Here is a 24,445-nt window from a genome sequence, read left to right as displayed (position 1 = left end):
GCATAGATCTTGCGACTAACTTCTGAAACTTGCAATTCCCATGACAGGTTATTCTGAATGTGAAGACCCAGGTTTTTAACATTGTTACAGTAACTCAAGGAAACTCCATCAAATGTTACTGGTGGTAGTGGGCCGTTTCGCAATCTAGCCAAGTGATACCTGCTGCCAACAAACATAACTTGGGTTTTAGTGGGATTAACTAGGAGACCGTAAGCTGCTGTCCATGTTTTGACAGCCTCGAGATCAGCAGTCATCCTGTCAATAGCCTCTAAAACTTCACCGGTCATATGATATCCAGAACCACGTGATTAATTTAAGTAAATGCCTCGGTTAATGCAATAAATATTCTAAAAACGTGTAAGTAAAGGTACTCGCGCCGCATATATAATTAAGTAGTCGGTTGATTTGAATACCACCTGTGCAAATAGTCGGTTGGGTTTCAGCTGATGTTTTTATTTGTACATTTTATGACCAAATTTAAATACAATCAATAAACGTAAAGACTTCACAAGCGTTTGTGCTGCAAATATGTATTAAATGCACATAATAAAATGTGTATTAAGTCTACATTCGTCGTTTAAATAATTCTGAGAGGAATTTATTAGTGATTAAAGTAAAGGCACGTGAAAATATCCTGATATCGACCAATATTTTTTTTTTGGGCCCACCTATGCGCGAACTGTTATTATCCTGAGCATTGAACCCATGAAACCGTCAAAACTCCGTCAAAATAACATAATTTCCTGTATTCCCATTTGTCAAAATTTAAGTGTCATCACAACCCAAAATCACGTCGAAATATTTTCATTTGCTTCTAAATTATTTTTTAACTGTGTTTTTGAACCTGAGCAATGTCTTCAAACGGGGACGAAGACGACGCTCTACTCAACGAGGACATCGACACCATTTTGCTGACGCTCCGGAAGCCGACAGAACTTCACAGGGTGTTCGATTCAGTGCCGAAGCCAGCCCGAGCGGTTCCTAAGAACGGGCTCCCGGCCTGGTACAAGTTGGGCCTGGACTGCAAGCTGCCTGTGCCCCAGTTTCCTAAAGACAAGATCGTGTTCTCAAGGGGCAAGATTGGAGAGGATGTAAGTAGTTTGTGCGTAGTTTTTGTAGGAAGTTGTTAGGGTTTCACACCGGCCTTTACCTGGCGTACCTATTAGTATATTCAGTATTTATTCATTTTAAAGGATCTAATTAATTTAATTGCACATGGAAACTGCAACACATTTAAAGTTTAGGTATTTAGGTACAAAAATTGTGAATTACACGCTACATGGTTGGAGATGGAAATAATAATAACTACAACTTTTTAATGATTTCAGAACGTCTAACCTTAATGTAGGTACCTACTTACTATAAAAATATAAGCTCTGTAACAATTAAAACTTTAAAGAGATAACATTCATTCAACAAATACCTACATTCAACAAATACCTACTAACGCCGTTTCTAAATATTTTACCAAGTTTCCTCTTAGCGAAGAAAAGTTGCGCTATTCATATGATCCTGAAGCTGAAAGCTAAAACTTATTACCATATTAACATTATATTGTGGCATGCTAATCCTTCATTAAGCATTATATAAAGTTGGGTAACCCAGAAAACTGGAGGAAGCTATTAACTTTAAGACAAAGTACCAGTAATGTCTCTGTTTACTTCCCTCATGAAAATTTCACACAATCTGTTATTCTTATTCTTGATAAGCAAGCTTTCCTTAGTATTTTTAGACGTCATCTTGTTAGATTGATAGAATATTCTTTATTTGTACACATGAACAGAATTTATAAAGCTTATATACAAACACATAGGTACAAAAAAGGCGGTCTTATCACTAAAAGCGATTTTTTCAAGATAACCTTCGGGTGGAAGAATATTTATGTTCAGTCAGGGTCAAGTGTACTAATGTGTATGTTGTGTTTTGTGGGTCGTGATTCTCGTGATGAATTATGAAAATAAGCTACATTTTATCCATACGAATCTCCTATTATTTATTCATTTTATCAGTCTCTCAAACACAGACGCAATGTTTGTTTCCACGGATACCTCAGGCTCTTCAACTGCCTTTGCCGAGAGCCTCCAAGAGCAATAAATCAAATTCCTCCCTGTAAAAGTACCTCTAGGTAAGTTATATCGTGTTCTAGAAATCTCGGAATGCTTTGGTTCCAGGAGAGTATTTTTTATCAGCTCTCATTCCTTGCACATAGCGCTCATAGGTAAGCACTCTTTGCGGTTTAGGCTGAGCTGAGCCTTGACTTGTAAATAGGTACATTTCGGAATATTTAATTTAAGTGCAAAATAATTTATTTCGACATACCCTAAAATTCATGTTCAGAGAACTTACTAAAGTTTGTACGATATGTGTGGACCAACACCAACAAGATATATAGGGTGTTGCAAAAAGGGTATACTAAGCCGAAACCTACATTTGCAGCATGGTATATCTAAGTCCGAAACTGAAATCAGAAAATCAAAATTCGCAAAAAAAAAAACATAGTAAAAAATTCAGTTTCGGGCTTAGATATACCATGCTGCACATGTAGGTTTCGGCTTAGTATACCCTTTTTGCAAAACTCTGTATAATATTTGTGTGTGTTAAAAATCGAAATTCGTGTGTTCCCCGCTAAATTAATACCCTCCCACAAACCCTTTGTAAATCTTCTATGAATACTGGCGGAAATATTCCATGAGACTGAAATTTAGCCATTCGTATTAATCGGAAAGTATTAGCATTTCAGATTAGCTATTCAGCGCTTTGATCATTCTAGAATATTAGCTAGTATTCTATACAGACAGATTTCGTCAAAAGCATTCTAAACACAGCTAAGCACCCTTTCAGTGGTTAATTTCCGTCAAGTTGGGAAAAGTTTCAATTTGAAATTAATATTAGGTTTGAATGTGAAGTTGTCTGACCTTATTCATTTATGTACTTATTTCATGTATGTTAATGTTTTGGTTATTTAAACTATTTTTAGTAAGGTTCACAACTTCAACCTAAAATAATATATTTAAGTACTTAATCATAATAATGTAATAACTGTATCTAAGATTTCCTTAGCATTAAAAGTACTTACTTAATCCTCCTAAATGATACTCAAGGTATTAGGGTCCTTATACAAACAAAAGAGGGATTAACAAAGGAGAGATAAAGATGCTGAAAAACCATATTTAAAAATCCTTTTAACAGCTTCTTCAGAATTCATTATGCTAATGCTAATACCCAGATTCCCTACATATAGGTATACGAATATAAGGCTGTAGGAAGAAATATTACTATTCTGTGAGATCACTGAGAAAATTCTTTCGTAGGTAAACTTTAAATGATGTACATACATAGAGTCAAGATATTCACGAATAATATTGTTTCACAATTTTTACTCGCGATTATGTAATAGTCAGGATTTAGTGATTATCCGCAGTAACGAAATATCAAACTATGACGTAACATAAAAGTGTTCACATAGAAACGCACGTGTCGCCTAGGAGACTGGAGGGTTTCTCTATAGTCTATACAGTCGAAAAACGAACGGATGAGAGCTAACTTGTCTTGTAAGATAGTTTTTGGTCATAGGATGTTGCAAAAAGGGTATACTAAGCCGAAACCTACATGTGCAGCATGTTATATCTAAGCCCGAAACTGAAACCAGAATTTGAAAATTGGCGAAAAAAATTTTTTTTTTCCATAGAAACTTTGTTGGTCACGTGACTTTTACCAATTTTGCAACACCCCGTAGAGTGACCCCCTGCACCCACTAACGCGCCCGCGAGTTCAACATTTTCAAGCACTTAGTTTTAGTACCTAAGTATTGATGTAGCCAGATTGTTAAGTTTGAGTCACTAACTGTATAGATACAAGTTTCCCCTCGCTTTTAGCATCACTTAGCTTCTTTCCGCTCCTTTGCTTTTGTTGACGGTTATTTTTAATGGCTTCGTCCCACTTCTGAAAAACCATAACCTGATTGGTAGACCGACATGGGTAGATGCAATTTAACATAATCTGATTTCACACGGTACAAAACCTCGTAGGAATAAACGAAAGAGCAAAAGCCTTGCAAAAAATGATTCAAAAATATTTCGTGTCTTTTCATAGAATGGTGTTGAGTAAAAAAATATATCATCAACACACGGGGACGTTGACGGCGAAGCTCATTTAGTTAATTAAAGTTGATCCAAAATGACGCGTTTTGATGTGGTTGGTAGGTCAGTAAATATTTTATTTAACCACGATATTAAACACCCGTAAACTAGCTGGTGTTTTTGTTCATTATTTCATGTTAGGGAATCGAACCCTCACCTCTGACGTGAGAAGCGGGCGCTTATCCGACTGTGCTACCACCTACCACCCGCACCGCATTAGGTATATCAATTTTGCAACACCTGTAAAGTGCTTAGTTAAATGTGTTCAATTTTCAGTATCAAATACTTGGATTTCAGATTGGATACTTAATTTCTACCACGAACCAATCGTCGCTGAATCTGTTACCTTTATAATGTCGTCACGTATAGGCCACAAGAAACAATAAATCTAGCTAGGCTATCCCGTGTAAATGCAAGCACGTCCCGAATTAAATCAGCGCTTAGGGTAACTAAGGGGTTAACATTATTAATCTGGCCAAACGTACTAAAGAATTTATGGCTAGTATAGGCTGATTTATTGGGTTTATTTTGTATTCGATAAATACTTTGGTCTTTGTCCGTTTTTGCACCGTGCGTCCGCACATCTTTGTAGGTAGTTACATATGAATAGATTTTTAATGATTTAAACTTCTAAAAAACGAATGTTCTTCATGAATAACATGAATTTAAGAGGGCTTTTTTAATGTTGTTTCTAGAGTCAGACATTGCTAGCCTTGAAACGGGTATAAGATCAATATTTAACTGATATCTCTAAATTAATGAAGAAGATAAAGTACTTAATACCATGATTAAATTTATTGAGATATAATAAATTTTTCGTGTTGGCACTTGATTCTATTGCAAATTTAGCAATATACAACTTACGTAATATCTCTTTACTTTTAGGTACATAGTATGAATGTATATGTCTACCTGCTTTTCTATTTTTGGATAACTTAATAAGCGACACTGTGGTTTTCCTCACTGTTTGCGTAAACAATGAACCTTTTTAGAAAATTTCTCGTGGCACAAAATTAACCAGTTTGTCAAGGAAAGTGTGTTGACTAAATTATAACCCAATTAGGTCTGCGCCAACACAAACAGTGTGACGCGATAATGTCTTAAAAGCAATGTGATTCTGTTAAAAAGTTAGCGAGGCCTTTTTATAACCGAAACATTTTCAAGCTAGAAAGCCTTCTTAGAAAAAATATAATAATATGTAGGTATATTGTTTATGCGAAATTTGCACAAACGTAGTTCAGAATGACCTCCTGAAATACAACCTTTCGGATTACTAGACCACTTTATCAACACTCTGTATAAAACATTCACCTTAATCAGCGCTGTGGCCTTATTGTCCACAGCACATGCTGAGCTGGTGCCTTTTCGACGCAGTGGACAGCAGCCTGTTGTGTTATTGTTTGTTATCTATAGTATATTTTTGTTTTCAGTGTATAAAATTAATTTTTCTTTATGTTTCTTATCTTAATTTTTCTCCCCAGGTCCGTCGCATCAAAATCGGTGGCACCAAGCCATCCTTCAACCTCTCCGACCCTCACTGCCTCAATGTCTCCTACGAATACGCCCCAGTCCACGACCCCCACTTGGACCCCCACTTCAAGCAGCCCCACCACCGGGCCCGTATGGTCAACCTCGGATTCGTGGCCAAGGATGGAAGAGCTGTGTGCTCTCTTAAGGAGTTCAACCAGTACAGGAAGTTTCTGTACAGTCGCTATATGGATAAGATAAGGGAGGAGCTGAAGGCCTTGGTAAGCTGGTTTTTGTGTAATTACGTAGATGGGAGTTAACAAAATAACAAGAATCAATTCGTACCTATATCAATTTACATTTTGCTAGTTGATTCTATGAGAACCTATAAATGAAAATTGATATCAAAGGTTTAAAAAAACCGGCCAAGTGCGAGTCGGGCTCGCGCACAAAGGGTTCCGTAGTTAAATCAACCTATCTCAAAAACTATAAGAGATACTTTGATCAAACCAAAAATCGTTGAAAGAGTTAATTAGCATGCATCACCTCTATTTTTTTTAGAATTTTATACCCCGTAGTTATAAAAATAGAGGGGGGGGGACATACTTTTTACGACTTTGAGAGCTGATATCTCAAAAACCGTTCACTTTAAGAAAAATGTTTTTTAGAAAACTTTATATCATTTTAAAAGACCTTTCCATTGATACCCCACACGGGTATGTACATCGAAAAAAAAAATTTCATCCCTCAGTTACATGTATGGGGGGCCCCACCCCCAATTCTTTTTTTTACTATTTAGTGTCATATTTTTGTAGCGGTTCATACAACACATATTCCCATCAAATTTCATCACTGTAGTACTTATAGTTTTCGAGTAAATCGGCTGTGACAGACGGACAGACGGACAGACGGACAGACGGACATGACGAAACTATAAGGGTTCCGTTTTTGCCATTTTGGCTACGGAACCCTAAAAATATACCGTGCTAGGTTTATAGGTTTTTAGTGTTAACAAAATTACGTTAGAGTAATAATGCTTACAAAAAATAGGGATACAAAAAATAGAATATATAAATAAATATATAAAATTTATGAATACTTAATTAATTATGTGAATATAACGATTTCAGATTCTACCATAACTAGAAGTCGTACTCGAGACTCGAATACAAAAATAATAACACAATCAAAGGTGGAATGATAAAGTAAATTTTTGCTCTCGGCCCTTTGTAACCCAATACAGCCTTTAACCGAGTGAAGGTTCAATCAGCACGTGAAATTCGAGCGAAAATATACAATTTATAACATAAACCTAACTAAATTTACTTTACAAAATGCCAAAAATATTTTAGGCACGTTCGTTTCTGTTAGATTTGTTGAATGGATTGAAGGATTTTTTCTTAAATTAAGTTTCGCTGCCAGTCATTTCCAAGCCCGAGCCTTGTGTTCTTTTTGGCAAATAAACTTATTATTATTATAATAGAGACAGATCACACCAACTTATGTGCGTTTTTTACACGTCTTACTCGTAAAATCTCAATCTAAGTATTCTCGGCCGATCCTCGGTCAATGAACGGCTTGCAATTGACCAACTGCTACGCCGAGGATACTATCTCGACCACTTTACTCATTAGGTGTAACAAGTGTTACTAAGCACGACGACTTTTCTCACGTCTTGGCGTGCGCGTCTTGCGGGCTAGCTCTTTCTGGCCTACCTCTCTACAAGCCTAAATCTGCCCTGCACTGACTTTACACTAACCCTTCTACCAGGACGAGCGAGCTCAAGACGAGCTGTTACTCCGGCGGGTGGAGCGCGACCTGGCGCGGAGACAGCTCGCCTTCAACCGGGCGGAGCGAGCCCGGGAACACAAGCTGGAAGCCGCCCAGACCAGGAAGGACGAGTGGGCGGAAAAGAAACGCATGTGAGTTATTCATCATCACCTTCTGAGCCATAGAACGTCTACTGCTGAACATAGGCCTATGATTCTTAAGAAGAGCTGTCGTTCTTCTTGAAGAAAAGCACCACCACACTTCTGTCCCACGCTTCTGGCATCACACCCTCGTGAGTTATTAGATACTATTAATTATTAACTAAAGAATTCGAAGCGTCCGTAGTCGAGCTAGCTATAGTGATCGTAACTATCAATGAAGTTAAACAACACACGGCACGGTCAGTTTTTTTATTGGATGCGGGCAGCATTAACCCTTCTCCCAGGACGAGCGAGCTCAAGACGAGCTGCTGCTGCGGCGGGTGGAGCGCGACCTGGCGCGGAGACAGCTCGCCTTCAACCGGGCGGAGCGCGCGCGGGAACACAAGCTGGAAGCCGCCCAGGCCAGGAAGGATGAGTGGGCGGAGAAGAAACGCATGTGAGTTGCTAGTTACTATTAATTATTAGTCGAGCTAGCTTCAATGATCGTAACTATCGCTGAGGTTAAACAACACACGGCACGGTCAGTTATTGATTGAATACGGGCAGCATTAACCCTTCTACCAGGACGATCGAGCTCAAGACGAGCTGCTACTCCGGCGTGTGGAGCGCGACCTGGCGCGGAGCGAGCTCGGGAACACAAGCTGGAGGCTGCCCAGGCCAGGAAGGACGAGTGGGCCGAGAAGAAACGGATGTTAGTTATTACTATTAATTATTAACTTAAGAATGCGAAATGGTTATAGTTATAGAAAAGTGGGCAGAGAAGAAACGGACGTGAGTCATTCATCATCACCTTCTGCGCCATAGGACGTCTACTGCTGAATATAGGCCTATGATTCTTAAGAAGAGCCTTGTCGTTCTTCTTGAAGAAAAGCACCAAGCCACCACACTTCTGTCCCATGCTTCTGGCATCACACCCGCGTAAGTTATTAGATACTATTCATTATTAACTAAAGAATTCGAAGCGTCCGTAGTCGAGCTAGCTTCAGTGATCGTAACTATCAATGAAGTTAAACAACACACGGCACGGTCAGTTTTTTTATTGGATGCGGGCAGCATTAACCCTTCTCCCAGGACGAGCGAGCTCAAGACGAGCTGCTGCTGCGGCGGGGGGAGCGCGACCTGGCGCGGAGACAGCTCGCCTTCAACCGGGCGGAGCGAGCCCGGGAACACAAGCTGGAAGCCGCCCAGGGCAGGAAGGACGAGTGGGCCGAGAAGAAACGGACGTGAGTTATTCATCATTATCTTCTAAGCCATAAGACGTCCACTGCTGAACATAGGCCTATGATTCTTAAGAAGAGCTGTCGTTCTTCTTGAACAAAAACACCACCACACTTCTGTCCCATGCTTCTGGCATCACACCCTCGTGAGTTATTAGATACTATTCATTATTAACTAAAGAATTCGAAGCGTCCGTAGTCGAGCTAGCTATAGTGATCGTAACTATCAATGAAGTTAAACAACACTCGGCACGGTCAGTTATTGATTGGATGCGGGCAGCATTAACCCTTCTCCCAGGACGAGCGAGCTCAAGACGAGCTGTTGCTCCGGCGTGTGGAGCGCGACCTGGCGCGGAGACAGCTCGCCTTTAACCGGGCGGAGCGCGCGCGGGAACACAAGCTGGAGGCCGCCCAGGCCAGGAAGGACGAGTGGGCGGAGAAGAAACGGATGTGAGTTATTACTATTAATTTAAGAATGCCTGGTGCCGCTACACGGGTTCTTTATCGACGTAGATAAACATGACTGTATCGCGATTCGCCATAAATTGCGCGCTGTGATTGGTGGAACGCGCATTAAACGAGTTTGCCACTGGACCACTGCAGCGGTCTCGATGTAGGTAAGTTTGTATCCCATCAAAAACAATACTTGTCAAAAAAACCATAACTCAGTTGTTCTACGGTTAAAAGTTGTGAGGTCCATGTAAACACGTGTTAATTAAAAACCATAACTCAGTTGTTCTACGGTTAAAAGTTGTGAGATCCATGTAAACACGTGTTAATTAAATTATTTAGTGCGATGACCAAGTCAATATATTTATATAAAACATTAAATATTTTTAAGATTGAGATGCGTGTGTTATGTATAGTAAAAATCCCACTCCGTACTTTGTACCGAACCAACAATACGAAGTGTGAATACATTATTTCTATGTTGTTAAATGTATACATTTTATCTATATTAAAATTAATCATTATAATTATATCTATAAGTACATATATAACACGTGCGTGTGATAAGACTTGGTATTACATGGATCTCACAACTTTTTACCGTAGAACAACTGAGTTACGAGACTTGGTTTTTTTGACAAGTATTGTTTTTGATGGGATCTCATTTCTTTTTGTATTTTGTAGACAGTTCTACTTTTTTTTCTTTTCGGTACCCTCTAGGTACGTAGGTGCGTTAACTTAGTTTGGTAGGTTACATACGTACATAAATCGCAAACTTGAGGTAAGAATCAAGAATCTTTATTTTTGGCTACGTAATGTACGTAAAGAATAAACGTAACTTTGATATTTCGTACTGCATCAAATTTCTGTAATTAAATTTCAACCTTAGTTTCCAATACACAAAGTTCATTGTACATTAAGAAATTTGACTATAAGTGGTAGCACTGGTAGCCTGATGTGCTTTGTCCGTAGGTAGGTAATCCATCCTTTGCGGATTTAATTTGCATGACGGGAATTTTTTGCTACTACCGTGCGCCTATATTTACTTGGTGGGGGCACTGCCGTGCCCCCAGATATGTGATTATGAAATTATTTAAGCAGTTATGTACCTATCTAGAAAACTGGACCAAAATTGAAAAAAAATACTCGAGTTGGTGGGGGCACTGCCGTGCCCCCAGATATGTGATTATGAAATTATTTAAGCAGTTATGTACCTATCTAGAAAACTGGACCATTTGCATGACGGGAATTTTTTGCTACTACCGTGCGCCTATATTTACTTGGTGGGGGCACTGCCGTGCCCCCAGATATGTGAAATACCTTTTCACCTTTCACATTTTCAGTAGAAATAAACGAATGTAGCCAAAACAAATAAAGCAATTAGCCCAGTTTCACGCACAAAAAGTAATTTTGCACGGTACACAAGAGCACTTGGGGCTTATTTTTTTCATTTAGCACTAAAGGGAAATATATTTAAGCGTTACACTTAACAAGTTTGGGATATAGGTAAAGTTGTACGTGAGATGGTGACAGAGTGATTTATGGGCGTTAGTTAGCACGCACCCTGAGGTGGCTATTCACGGCCCGACTGGTTGGACCCGACTGGTTGGTTGGAGTTGGAGAGTAGTCTTAGTCAACTTCTGCGTAGTTTGCTGTCTCAAAATTAGAATGGCATGGAATACTGTATATTTTGCACCATAAAGTGCTTTTTCCAAAAACACCTAAAAAAGTCGGCCTTGATGCTTAAAGTAATCTCTACCAGATAATCTTTGGAGGAAAGAGACAATATTAACAAAATGTATGCGAGTTGTGGTGAAAAGTTTACTACTTAAACAGTATACAGTACAATTTTATTATAATTTTTAGGTTCCATTTTCAATGCTTATTTTTTTATGCATGGACCAACATAGGGTTGCTATAACCTAATATTTTATCGAATTAAACATAATTTTGAAAACTAAATAACTAAGTCCAAATAACTACCGACTTGTCCTTTTGTAATTTTACGCGTACACACACTACAAGAAGGTTGTTATAAAGCTGGTCATTACAGTGATATACTGCCTCATTAGTTAGAATGTTAATAAGTTTGGAGGTTGTATACAAGGAGTACATGACATCTAAATGCCTTAATAGCTTTTTTAGCTTATATTTTTGCATTATAATTGGTCATAATTGACTATCCGTTTGAGCAGCGTTAAGGCCGTCAGTGAAGTTATTAAGCACTTATTAATATTTTACCTAATACACTGCAGTACAATCCTCATAAACATTGAATTTGATGGAGTTGTTTCTCTATTCAAAGTACGGTATTGCATTTAAACGGCTCGTCGTCGCACCTATCTTTAGGTTTTGGTACTAGGGGTTTTGACATTATTATTATTATTGGCGCTATGTGGGGAGACGCTCCGCTCCGCTTCGCTGCGCTCCGCTTTGGTTTCGACGAACATGTGCACCTAACACGCTCCTCCTCGCTTTGCTCGTCGTCGCACCTATCTTTAGGTTTTGGTACTAGGGGTTTTGACATTATTATTATTATTAGCGCTATGTGGGGAGACGCTCCGCTCCGCTTCGCTGCGCTCCGCTTTGGTTTCGACGAACATGTGCACCTAACACGCTCCTCCTCGCTTTGCTCGTCGTCGCACCTATCTTTAGGTTTTGGTACTAGGGGTTTTGACATTATTATTATTGGCGCTGTGTGGGGAGACGCTCCGCTCCGCTTCGCTGCGCTCCGCTTTGGTTTCGACGAACATGTGCACCTAACACGCTCCTCCTCGCTTTGCTCGTCGTCGCACCTATCTTTAGGTTTTGGTGCTAGCGGATTTGACGGTGTTGGGTAATTAAACACAGATTATGAACTTTATACTAAATGATAGTATATATTTTAATCGATATACGTAATGTATGTTATACGAATTGATATTAGTCCTCGTAAGTATTATATATTTTGATTTTATATAAAATGTAAGTTATACCAATTGAATCTTATACCTTATGAAAATATAGATTTTGTTGTTATACGTAACGTTCATTATATGTTGTGAACGTTATTAATGTGAAATTATACATTTCGTTTTTATACGTCGCAATACGCACCCCATTTAAACACTGCATTCATTCAAAATATTATTAAGGCCACTTATTAGGTATTCATAGAATTGAATACCATTTAGGTCGGTGATAATTAGGCAGGTACATTATGTTAGTAATTTTTCCTTATGTATGTGTAGGTACTTATGTATGTATGTACAGTCCATGAGCATTTAAAATATAGAATACAAGCTGTTCCCGCGCGCTTCGCTTCGCCTTAAAAGGTTTTACCGTAGGAATTCCGGGATAAAAAGTAGCCTATGTTCTTTCCCAGGGTCTAGAACATACTGATGTATACCAAATTTCATTCAAATCCGTTCAGTAGTTTTGGCGTGAAAGAATAACAGACAGACAGACACAGTTACTTTCGCATTTATTAGTTAGGATACTTAACTACGACAATTCAATTCAATTCAATTCAATCATTTATTGGTAATAACTTAAATAATATTGCAAGTCATTTACATAGGTATAGGTAATTGGTAATTATGCACTAGGTATAATTAAGTTACTTATACAAGTTATACAATATAACAGAGACTATACTCTTATTTTTAATTCCGCGGAATTCTGACATTTCATTAGTGATACCACTAAAAAAGCTCTTCACCGAAAAAAGGTAAAATTTGGATCCATTTAAGGGCAATATTTTTTTTAATGTTTTTATAGAAAAACATAAATCTAAATATTTACTTGCTCAAGTGAAGTAGGTAATACAAAAATAACAAATATTTCAATACTAGCTGTTGGCACGAGCTTCGCTTCAACTTAATTAGTTTTCCCGTGGGAATTCTGCGATAAAAAGTAGCCTTTTATCGCGGAATTATTATATATCCTAAGCTATTATGTGTTAATCCAGGGTGTCAGCTAACTCCATTACAAATTTCATTAAAATCGGTTCAGTTGTTTTGACGTGAAGAAGTAACAAAGGTATACACATACATACATATGTTACTGTAAAAGCCCGAACAACGGTAAATCCTAGGATTTACCAGTAAATCTTAGGATTTACCAACATGAATTGGTAAATGTAAGGATTTGTGAAAATGGGTCATTTTTTTCGGGCTTTTACCATTAGAATTTGGTAAATGCTAGGTTTTACCACTGACACCTAGTAAAAGTTGGTTTTGGGAATAAAACAAAGATATTTATGTGTATAGTAATAGATGCGAATTATAATTGAATGCTGGATTATTGGAAAATAACTTTATTTTCACTCATTCACTGAACGATAATTTAAACACGGAAACCGGAAGTAAAATAATTTTCACGTATATTATTATTGTTGACGTCGAGTAAAGTAGATTGCAATAATAAATATTTCTTAAGTTCGGTTAGTTATAAGTTATCATCATCATCACGACTCATTACGTCCCCATCTGCTGGGGCACGGGTCTCCTTCCAATGAAGGAAGGGTTTCGATCTAGTCCACCACGCTAGTGCGGGTTGGTGGACCCCAACACAAGCAAGCTTTTGCTGAGCGAGTTGTCGGGTAAGTGGGCAACCCGACTGTCAGACGTTTTCAAGCCGCCCGAAGGCCTCTGGCCTGCTCTGACTAGGCTTAACGACTGCTGCCGAAGCAGCAACCGGGACCCACGGCTTAACGTGCCGTCCGAAGCACGAAAGCATCCAGAAAAGAACCACTTGAAATCGGTCACCCATCCAATGGCTGACCATGCTGGTTGTTGCTAAACCTCAGTGATCAGTTACGATCACTGAAGCCCGCTCGACTACGGACGCTTTGTTCGACTACGGAGGTTATAAGTTATAACCTGGCTTTTTCAACATTTACCGTGCCTTAATGTAAATCCTAAGATTTACCAAGTGAATAGTGGTAAAAGTGCGAATCGCAAAATCTTTCGGGCTTTTACCATTAAGAGTTGATAAATCTTAGGTTTTACGCGTAAATCTTAGGATTTACCGTTGTTCGGGCTTTTACAGTAACACATACACACATACTCACAAACTTTCGCATTTATAATATTAAGTAAAATCACGACTCACGACCATTGTATCGAATTAATTTTAATTACTTTATTTTATTCTTTAGCATGGCATCACTTGCTACTAAATTCAGGGATAACAAACCTTTTTTATCGATTTCATATAAAAGATTCTCAATTCGGTAAGTACATAATATGTTCGGTAGGTACCTATGTAAGATTATTGGAACTGCACCATATTAACATATGACAATCTATTAAGCCTAATAAACAAATATGTCATTTTTTATTGTATAAGTATGTTTATATGTTTGTTGGTATGTATGTTTGTCCACAAATATCTCGGAAACGATTGATCCGATAGAAGCGTCAACAACTGACACGGTCAGCCATTGGATGGGTGACCAATTTCAAGTGGTGCTTTTCTGGACGCTTCCGTGCTTCGGACGGAACGTTAAGCCGTGGGTCCCGGTTGCTGCTTCGGCAGCAGTCGTTAAGCCTAGTCAGAGGCCTTCGAGCGGCTTGAAAACATCTGACAGTCGGGTTGCCCACTTACCCGACAACTCTCTCAGCACAAGCTTGCTTGTGTTGGGGTCCACCAACCCGCACTTGGCCAGCGTGGTGGACTAGGCCTAAACCCTTCCTTCATTGGAAGGAGACCCGTGCCCCAGCAGTGGGGACGTAATGGGTTGTGATGATGATGATGATTGATCCGATTGTTACTATTCTTTTTTAGAGTTCCGTACCTGAAAAGGAAAAAAGGAACCCTTATTGTTGTCCGTCTGTCTGTCACCACCCTTTTTCTCAGAAACGGTTAAAGATATCAAGCTAATATTTCATATAGATGTACATAATTATGAAATTAAAAGGAAAAATATCTCAGGTAAGTAGACTTGTACGGAACCCTCAGTGCGCGAGTCCAACTGGCACTTGGCCGGTTTCTTATCGTTGACCTTTCGCGTTGTGATAGTTTGTTGATTTTTATAAACGTTATGGAGCCACAACCTGGCCCATCCCAGGAAGCGGCCCCATCTGACAGAGCACAAGAGTCAGACTTTCTCTCTCCCAGAAAGAAGCGTCCTCGTGGTTCTTTTGCGTCTAACGTAAAGACCATCATTCTAAATATTTAAAAATATAATATAGAAAATTGTCCAGATACAACTGATGTTCAGACTCGTATTGAAAAAAGTACCCAGCCAAAAAAGGTTTGTGATCTCTGACATGGCAAAAATGGATAACTGTCAGAATTCCGTGAGATTAAAGATTAGAGATTAGCTAAAGTAGGTAGTTAAGACAGTTTATCATATTGATATAAAAAATCATCAAATAGGTATGTAAATCGTCAAGTATTCAAAATTTTCATTAAATTTATTTATATCTACTTATCTAGTAAACTACAGGCGTACTATACTTGCTTGACATATTCCATAATGGCGTAGCAAATGCAAAAGGAAAGAATTTAATAGCGTTCGCAAATCGGTACTGAAATATTCAACGTTCATTTATCAGGAAGCTCCGGCCGAGAGGCGCGCTGGCACCCAAACACTTCAGTTTTATTTGTACGATAGCATTTATAAATGTGAATTTATTTTAAACCGCCATTTTAAAACTTAAATGCAATATAATCGGGGTCATGGTTGTGGAAACTGTATGATAATGGTTGCGATTGAACTCATATATTTTCAATAACAAGATCACCGGGAAAGTACGTATACGAGTATATACGAATTACATTTTTTTTAAATTATACTTATTTATCGAATACTTACAGTTACACTGTTCATATAAAAATATTAATGAAATCGATGCTCTTAGTCCTTATATACTTATCCCACTATTCCACTATTAATAAAGTAAGTACTTCTTCTTCTTCGTTCTTTGTTTTCTTCTTCTTTTCTTCTTTAAAGAAAAAAAGAAGTCAGTACTAAACATAGGGTTCCTCCAAGAAACCGGTAAGTTAAAACATGTGGACAGCAAAGTATAGTTTAAATGTCTTAGAACGATCTTAATTCTAATATGTCTGTTTATGTTCGTAATGTTCGTATACTGGCCAAGTCCAATAGATTTAGAGTCGACCTTAGTTATTGCTACGTGCAACACTGTGCAAACAACACGGATAGCTCTTTAAAAGTATATACCTAGGTTGTACGTTTGCTAAAACCTCTAAAAAGGGTGTCACATTGTCACAATACGAGTATGTTCGTGTTGGAATTACTGATGTGTCTGTCCACAGCGAGAATGGAAATCATTCATTTAATAGTGCAAATGTTTGTATTCAACATTTGTCGGCATTTACCGACTGCTTCAGTTTATGGGCAGCGCAGTTACATCACTTTTATACGACTGGGTTATTTATAGTGTAGTTACAATCATACTTAATAGACTACCCGTAACTTTCTTTTATCTCCATCATTGGCTGGTAGGTTGAATACCTATATATCAAGCAATGGAGATAAACACAAAAATATCTGACTATGGTCTGTCTAGGATTAGAACTATGGTTCTAATAGGCTCTATAAACTCTGATTAGAACCCAGGACCTATCCAGGATAGCGCATTTGCCGTTAGGTTTTCATTGTACGGCTCGAAGGACCATAAAAATTCAGATCGCTGGTTAAGACCAAAGGGCTATTAAAATTGAAAATATCTTAATACCGAGATATAGATTCCAGGATAGTCACATCTATTGTTACCTTGTAAATACAACTGAAGAACAACTACAGAAGGGCTAGCACACGGCGCATTTAAGACGTGACAAGAGTTTTGCATCTCGCTCACTCACATCGCGCAGCCTCAAGAGCGAGCGAGACGGACAACTTTTGTCACGTCTTAATAGCGTGCCGTGCTACATGGCCTGGTTTTTCTAGATAGAGTCCCACGCTGCCCTTGCCTGATCGTGATATCCACTCGCGAAGACTTTTATTAAAGGAGTAAAATATTTGGTCGTTGTTTTACAAAACTTCAAGGGCAGAGCTAGTGCTGTTGTGTAAAAGGCTTTTCCTCAGTAAGTACGTTATCTGCGCTACTCCCGTCGCGTCTGTGTAGCAGCCGGAGTGCAATCTCGTCAAGTCGAGTTTGCATAACCCATTTAGCGAGCCATTCATCAAACAGACATTAGTTTTCGAACGCAATCGAATAGCGTAGCCAAATCAAAAGTTTGACGGGTCTGTATGAGCTATGCAAATGTTGGACTTCCAAAACAATGTAGATTTTAAAGGTATTTCAACGTGGCTATGGCATAACTTGAAATTCATAGACCGTAAGCTTCGTGAGATTTATGTTTAATTTTCCCTATATTTGTATCATTAGGTGGTACATAAAGTTATATTTTAATAGATAAGCTAATTACTTTAAAAAAATACTTTTATATCAATTCGCGGTTACTGGAACATGGAAACAAGCACAAATATGGCAGGAGTTTCGGCTTAAGGAAACTCTTGTGAAAATGCAACGATATTTTTAATACGAGTACGAACTAGATGGAGTGTCAGTCCAAAATAAACGTCTCGACAAATAACACCCCACTTATTTATACAATGTAACGCTGCTGGATTTTCAATAAAATAAATAAACTTTTCACTGAGCTCTTATTTAGAATTAGTTCAGATAGAAGATTGGCGAATTTATTAATTGGTACAAAGGTTGTCATTTAGTTTGAATTGAAAACGGTTAGACTTTGTTTTTGTATATGATACTCTCTCTATCTAGTTCGTATACCCTTAATCTAAGTGAAAATTATACCTACGTAATACGGCACGGGGAAGGTGCACTCTAAAGTTAGTGCAGCCTCTCACCAGGTTCATAACATTCCGAGAACGCTCTGTCAAGATTTTAAAAGCAACTTTCGCTAACTGGGCATGTCGATACTTCTTCCAACTATATTAAAATGATATTCGTTGGAACTTATAAGAAACTGAAACTGGCCTCAAATATAGTATTATTTTAAATAAATAATGAATTACGCCGACGCTAGGCAACGGAGATCTGATACAGGGAAATGATACAAATGTGGACTCATAAGTATATTTACGAAAAAAATGCTACATCCTCTTTCAATGTGATTAAGACCTAACAGAATTTACAAAGTTTCCCTCAGGCAGTCTCGAAAGTTCCATTTCGAGTGTGGTGTCGTATTCATCTCGTGAAAATCGGACGTAAATCAAAGCGTACGTTTTAATTAAAGAAACTAAGAGCGGTGAGGCTTGAGCTCTAGCCGCCCTAGAAACCTATGCCTTACTGCTAGCACTAGGTATGTGTAATGTGTATGCGTCTTTAAATCACATTTTCTTAAGAAAGCACGGAAATGAATGAGCTCTTGCTCTATGTCAATGTTTGAGCTGTATAATCTTTTACTCTGCTTCTGCTGGTATGATGACGTAAAAAGGTTGCAAAATGTACCAGACAAATTGGTACGTAGGTGAAAGGGCAAAGTTAAAGAGGCAAGCATGTAAAATTTGTTTTCACCTATACATACCTACCGAGTACTAATAAAGCATAGTTAGATCTTGAAAACATTTTGAAATAGACCATGTCAAGATGCAAAGAAGTTATATCGTCCAAGCAGTTTTATAACCTAGCAAAATCTTTCAACCCACAGAGCGAAAGAGCGTGAAAAGAAGGTGAAAGACCGCATACGCTACCTAGCCGACTTCAAGGAGAAGCAGAAAACAGAACGAGCTGCCAAGGCCAAAGAGAAGGAAGACAGGATCAAGCAGAGGCTCCAGGCTGCAGCAGAACTGGAGTTGAGGAGGAAGATCACGATGATCCGCGAGTGGAGGTCCAACGAGAGGAAGAGGCTGAAACGGTTGCAGCAGGAAAAAGAACAGAAAGCTAAACTGCTGGAGGAGAATGTACGTAGACGTGTTTTGAGGATACAGTGGAGTAGGGCAGAGGGTCTAGTGCCTACAGTTTGCTTTGTAGATTGCAACATTTATGGCATACAAAAAGGAGTTACTAGCAAAAAAAAAAATGCTACTAATTTATGCTCGAGGACAGAAGCAAAAGTATTTTTGGTTTTTCTGATTATGAACCCATAAGGAGGAGGAGAAGAAATATATAGTTTTACGTCCATTTTAGACATTACTAGAATTACTTGTATATAAAATGAATATAAAATTTCAGGCCAACAATAAATGGGAAGCCCGTATTGAGGCACAGAATAAAAAGATTGAACTGGAGGCGAAGGTGCTGAAAATGTACTGCGATGATATTAAAGCAGCGGCGGAGAGACGAACTAAGTTAGTATTATTATACATAACAATATGACCCAGGTCTTACTAAGGAAATGGCTCAGGGGGTCATTATGAACAACATTTGCACTAGGACTTTTGAAAATATAAGCAAAAAAAACGTCACTATACCTACTATACAGATGCATAGCTAGCATACCAATAGTTGATCAGGATGATGACCTTTTGAGTAACTCGCTTTCGGCTTACTATAGCACTTTTGCAACCTTCTGTATACTTAATGTATTTTAGTATCTACGTAGGTACTGACATTTTATAAGATCGTGATCGTAGAGTTCATCTGTTGGATTTTACGTGGGCGCACATTGTACAATTCTAAGTTAAACGATCCTTTTCTACTATTGCTTGCTACTATTTTCTAATCCGTTTTTTTTATTATTTTTGCTGCTATTCCTTTTGTTATCAGGCGAGCGGAAGTCCAGGCGTACAATGCGGATCTAGCGTTCCAGCGCATAAAACTGACGAATTTGAAAGCAATACATGGCGGCGCCGCAAAAGAAGCAAAAGTCGTTAAAAAAATGGGTTCCGCTTTTGAGAAGGTAATTTTCTGTCAGCCACTACTATAACTTACTAATTTCAAGATGTGTTCTATTGTCACTCACGGTGCCTTAAACCCCTTCTACATTGTTCATCATCGTCAGTCAATATTCATCCGGCCTCTCCCAAGGAGCGCCACAACACTCGGTTCTCGGCCGTCCTCATCCAGCCACTACCGGCTACCCGCCTAAGGTCGTCGGTCCAGCAGGCAGGAGGGCGTCCCACGCTGCGTTTGCCTGTTCGTGGTCTCTACTAGAGAACTCGTCTACCCAGACCGATATGACCAGACCACTGCCACTTCTACATCGTTGTTATATTCTAAAGACCCATCTAACCTAACTTCAACATTTTAATAGTCTGCAAGAGGAACCAGAGGCATGACAATGGAACGCGCTCAAGATATAGCCAATGAAGCTATGAAGCAAGCTAATTCAGTCGACGCGGATCGCTTTACCAACATCGGACAAGCTAAGAAGATGATGGACGAATCTCTAGATACCCCTGCTGCGCCTGCCAAACTGCTTGATGAGGTAGGTCTGGACAACAACGACAAGTAAAAATACACAAAGTATAAACAAACAAAAAATAAACACGTCATTACTGATGACCTTAAAGACGATGCTGCTATTGAGAAGGAACGTAGGGCTCTAGCGATCAGGGGTAACATGGTTGTCCGCAGATTCTACCGGTGTAGTGAAGAGGTTAAGCTAACCCGGTTTAAAACGTATTGCCAGAGTTTCTACACCGGGAGTCTGTGGGTAGGCCATACTAAAAGATTGCTGGATATCCTGCGTATCCAATACAATAACATCTTTAGAATGCTGCTGGGACTGCCTCGCTTCTGCAGTACATCGGGGATGTTTGCCGAATACAAAACGGATGGCTTCCACGCCATCATTCGAAAAAAAACAGTAAGTATCCCTGATCAACAGAGTGCGGGACAGTCACAACAGCATTCTGAAAACAGTGGCTGATGACCTGACGTCCTCGATGTGGAAGTGTTTGGTGAGGAGGGTCATATGATTTATTTAATTAAATTTACTTAGTTTAATTTAATTTATTAATTTAATCTATTGAATTTATAATTCAATTTATTTTTAACTTGTTTTATTTAATGTAACTTTTAAAATTATCTGTAAATTATTGTCTGAAATAAATGATTTTTATTTTATTTACTTTATTTATAACCATCGCGCAATATATACGCTTCTAACGATACCTCATACATCAAAATCTATTAAGCCGTTTAGGCTACAGGAGGCCACACAGAAACAGACAAACATCGAAAAACATTACGCTCCTCCTTCGGCAGTCGGGTAAAAACTGGATAGGTGCATACTTTCAAAAGATTTCGCCTAAATTCCGGGTAAGATTGTTATGATTGCATGCTACTTTTGTAAGTACTTATTTCGACTTACATTGCAAAATTTGCATCCAAAACAGTATCATATATCCTTGTTATTCTACCTATAATATGATTATAGTTCTTTATTTAGCATTTTCAAATCCTGGGCTCTCGGCTCTATACGTACAGTAAGTAAGTACCTTTATTCCTCATAATCTGGCATATTTTAGCGGCGATTTATGCAAATGTGAAGATTGTTGGGCACTCATGAAGACATTTTAGTCTCCAATAGTACTTATATTGTTTCCGTCTATTGGCTAGATGATCATAGTTCATCATAGATAACTTTTGATTACGTTTAGATAATGGACTCGGCTATACGAGAGTATTCCCGTCGCCACATCAACAACGCTCTGCGCAAGGTAGAGAACGCCGTCAAGAAACAAGCCGGAGACGAGTTCTTATCCGCATCAAGGCAAAATGTGCACACGAAACGGTTAGTCAGTATTTACATACATATAGTTAATTGTGCTTACGACTGTAATCCCCGAAAGGGTAGTCAGAGGTGACTCGCAAGCGAGCTACCCATTGTTTACTGTACATTTCTATTGTTGTAAGTCTAGTCTAGCTAGATTGCCTAGCTTTTGTGGTTAGCCCGATAACTATTTCTTGAACAAGAATGTGATTTAACATACGGTCGTTACAGAGGAGGCGTTAAATCCCGTTGGGCGAAAATTCTTGAAAATAAGAATGCAAATAAAGATGCCTCGAAGACGGGCAAAGGTGAAAAACGCGAGTCTCGAGGGCTGTCGTTCGGTCCCGTGTCCACTGTTGAAGGCGCCGACACTCTGGATCCTGGCGCCATGAAGAGCGCCAAGGGAAGGACCCCTACACCTGTGGTAAGATATGTTGCTCTAGACAGCTATAGGCCTTGAATGGGTCAGGATGGCAACAACTGGCGGAAACCGGATCCCGGTCGCGAGCGGTTTCTCTCGTAAATCACTCCATAAAAATGTAGTTGACTGCTCTAACACATTAAAACGGTTGTCCGCCGTTGAAGAGATAATAAGATGAGATTGATTGAGAAGAGCACTAAAATGACACAACGTATTCAGAAGTATCTCTGCACTAGTAGAGGATGACTACATTCCCACTTTATTTACCCAGGAAGTATGCTTTGTTGATACATTTTTGTAATATTTCTGGTAATTGTATCCATGTCTATAGTATAAAATATCTTCATTGATAAAACTCACCTGTTTGCAGCCATCAAAGACAATGTTGGTAGACGTAGCTTTCAAAGAGCGGGACGAAGATTTGCCGGACCCTGTGGCTCACGCAGGTCATTTACCTGAACGAAACAAATTAGCAAATGTTAGTATTCATATTCAGTCTTTTCAAATAATCAAAGTAGGTGTTTATTGATGGCGGAAGACTTGAGATTGCAGCAGACACTTGTCGTAATTTTGGTTTCAATGTGTTTCTATGGAAGTATCGTCGACTACCGACTGTCGAATCACTATCGACAAATGAATCCCATAGAAAAAATAGAAAGTGTGTGAAGTGACGTTGTGACACGTATGCTGTAAACCATAGACTTAGTATATACTAAGTCTATGCTGTAAATGTAAACCATAAATCTACTTCACATTGTAAACCTCTTGTAAACCATATACTAAGTCTATGCTGTAAATGTAAACCATAAATCTACTACACATTGTAAACCATTTGTAAACTCATGCCTTCCATCAAAATTTATGACAGATGAATACGTCGTCGCGATCTGAGGATACGTGTTGCGTAAGAACAGTTTAAAGTAAGCTCAATATTTCAGATGGTTCGAACGGCATCGAAACTGCTGGTGAAAAATGTAAAGGCCCGCGTCAACAAGGGCTTGGATGTGACTACTGGAGAAGTGACTCTGCCGAGTGTCAGGCACCCGAGTACGTATATACTTAACCATATTTTTAAGTAAATACTAATGCAATATTTAGTGATTTTTCAATTACGATCTCCGCTGCGTTAAGTGGACGCTAGGTTTCAGTGAACTACACCACGGACATCTACTGCGGGCCACTCTGGATGTCCGCTTAACGCAGCGAAGCAGCCTAATACTCAACTACATTTTTCTTCATGTGACAAAAATATATACATAAAAACCTCTGTCGCCATCACAAGAAGTCACACCTGCTGCTATCAAATTTCATTACCCCTGTTATATTCACAAACCCCCCCTAAACCCTGTTCCAGTGGAATGGGGGGAAGCGGTGGAGGGTCTGGCGGGGGCGGTGGTGGAGAGCCGAGTGGGCACCGACTGTGGGGACCTACGGCGTACTGGTGACTTCCTCGCCAGCCGGATACTGAAGACACTCAACGCTGACATGAAGGCCGAGAAGAAGAAGAAGGTCTGTATTTTGTTGGCAGCTAGCTGTAGGTACTTACGACTGCAATAATTCTGACTGTTGGTGTTGTACCGAGGCCTCAGGCGAAGGTCCCAGGTTCGATCGGTGTGTGATAATATTCAATCTGGCTGACGTGTCGATTATGGAAATTTACCTCGAATCTTGGAGGAGGTACCTATACGTCCTATATGGATTGTTTAAGCTGTATGTACATTTACCAACATTACCTATTTACCGAATGTAGCAATAAAATTGAATATAAGAGAATGGACGGGAGTGGCCAGTGCAGAACAGAGTAGAGACTAGAGAGGCGTGTCGATATAATGCAGAGCTGACCGCCAACCTTTTGTAGTGGAGAGGCACTAGAAGAAGAAGAAGCAGTAAAATAATGTGGATCGGTCGGTTGCGAGTTACGAGTCAGAGGCTTTGTAAATAACGACACCTTTCTTTTACAGAAATTGGCAACAATTTCGTCGGATAAACAAGATTTTTACATACCTGATCCAGTAGGTAATGAAAAGTAGGCAAGAGGCAACACCATGAAGGGAATAGCCGCGTATCTTATACGTGGCTAATGAATTTTGGTAGTGTCCGTAGTATGTGAAGATTTTTTGTGACTGAGTTTATTTACAAGTTTTTATTATTATTACTTTGATATTTTGATTTCATTGATAT

General features: G+C 39.0%; 1 protein-coding gene across 4 annotated transcripts; it reads left to right on the top strand.

Annotated features, from left to right (window-relative positions):
• Positions 1-743: 743 nt before the first annotated feature.
• LOC105395129 (caldesmon) lies at positions 744-24,408 on the top strand. Of its 4 annotated transcripts, XM_048633488.1 has the most exons (14): positions 745-1,091; positions 5,621-5,887; positions 7,377-7,528; positions 18,835-19,087; positions 19,359-19,474; positions 19,893-20,025; positions 20,380-20,553; positions 21,731-21,864; positions 22,075-22,267; positions 22,635-22,742; positions 23,203-23,311; positions 23,619-23,773; positions 24,226-24,326; positions 24,359-24,377. In XM_048633488.1, exons 1-13 carry the CDS (start codon positions 852-854, stop codon positions 24,292-24,294), a joined length of 2,103 nt encoding a protein of 700 aa, XP_048489445.1. In that variant the 5' UTR covers positions 745-851; the 3' UTR covers positions 24,295-24,326; positions 24,359-24,377. The 4 variants fall into 4 exon arrangements, with proteins under 4 accessions (XP_037968871.2, XP_048489445.1, XP_048489444.1 ...); XM_048633487.1 differs by lacking the exon at positions 7,377-7,528 and adding an exon at positions 9,053-9,204 and having other exon boundaries at positions 24,226-24,407; XM_038112942.2 differs by having other exon boundaries at positions 24,226-24,407.
• The last annotated feature ends 37 nt before the right edge of the window (positions 24,409-24,445 follow it).

Source organism: Plutella xylostella, chromosome 5 (genome assembly GCF_932276165.1).
Source record: "Plutella xylostella chromosome 5, ilPluXylo3.1, whole genome shotgun sequence".
In the NCBI taxonomy this organism is placed as follows: Eukaryota; Metazoa; Arthropoda; class Insecta; order Lepidoptera; family Plutellidae; genus Plutella; species Plutella xylostella.
This window is presented reverse-complemented; position numbering and strand designations above follow the sequence as displayed.

Coding starts and splice junctions, on each gene's coding strand:
- LOC105395129 (XM_048633487.1), top strand. CDS start 852: ATGTCTTCAAACGGGGACGAAGACGACGCTCTACTCAACGAGGACATC. Junction 1,092..5,620: donor GGGGCAAGATTGGAGAGGAT/GTAAGTAGTTTG, acceptor TTTTCTCCCCAG/GTCCGTCGCATCAAAATCGG. Junction 20,026..20,379: donor TGGGTTCCGCTTTTGAGAAG/GTAATTTTCTGT, acceptor ACATTTTAATAG/TCTGCAAGAGGAACCAGAGG.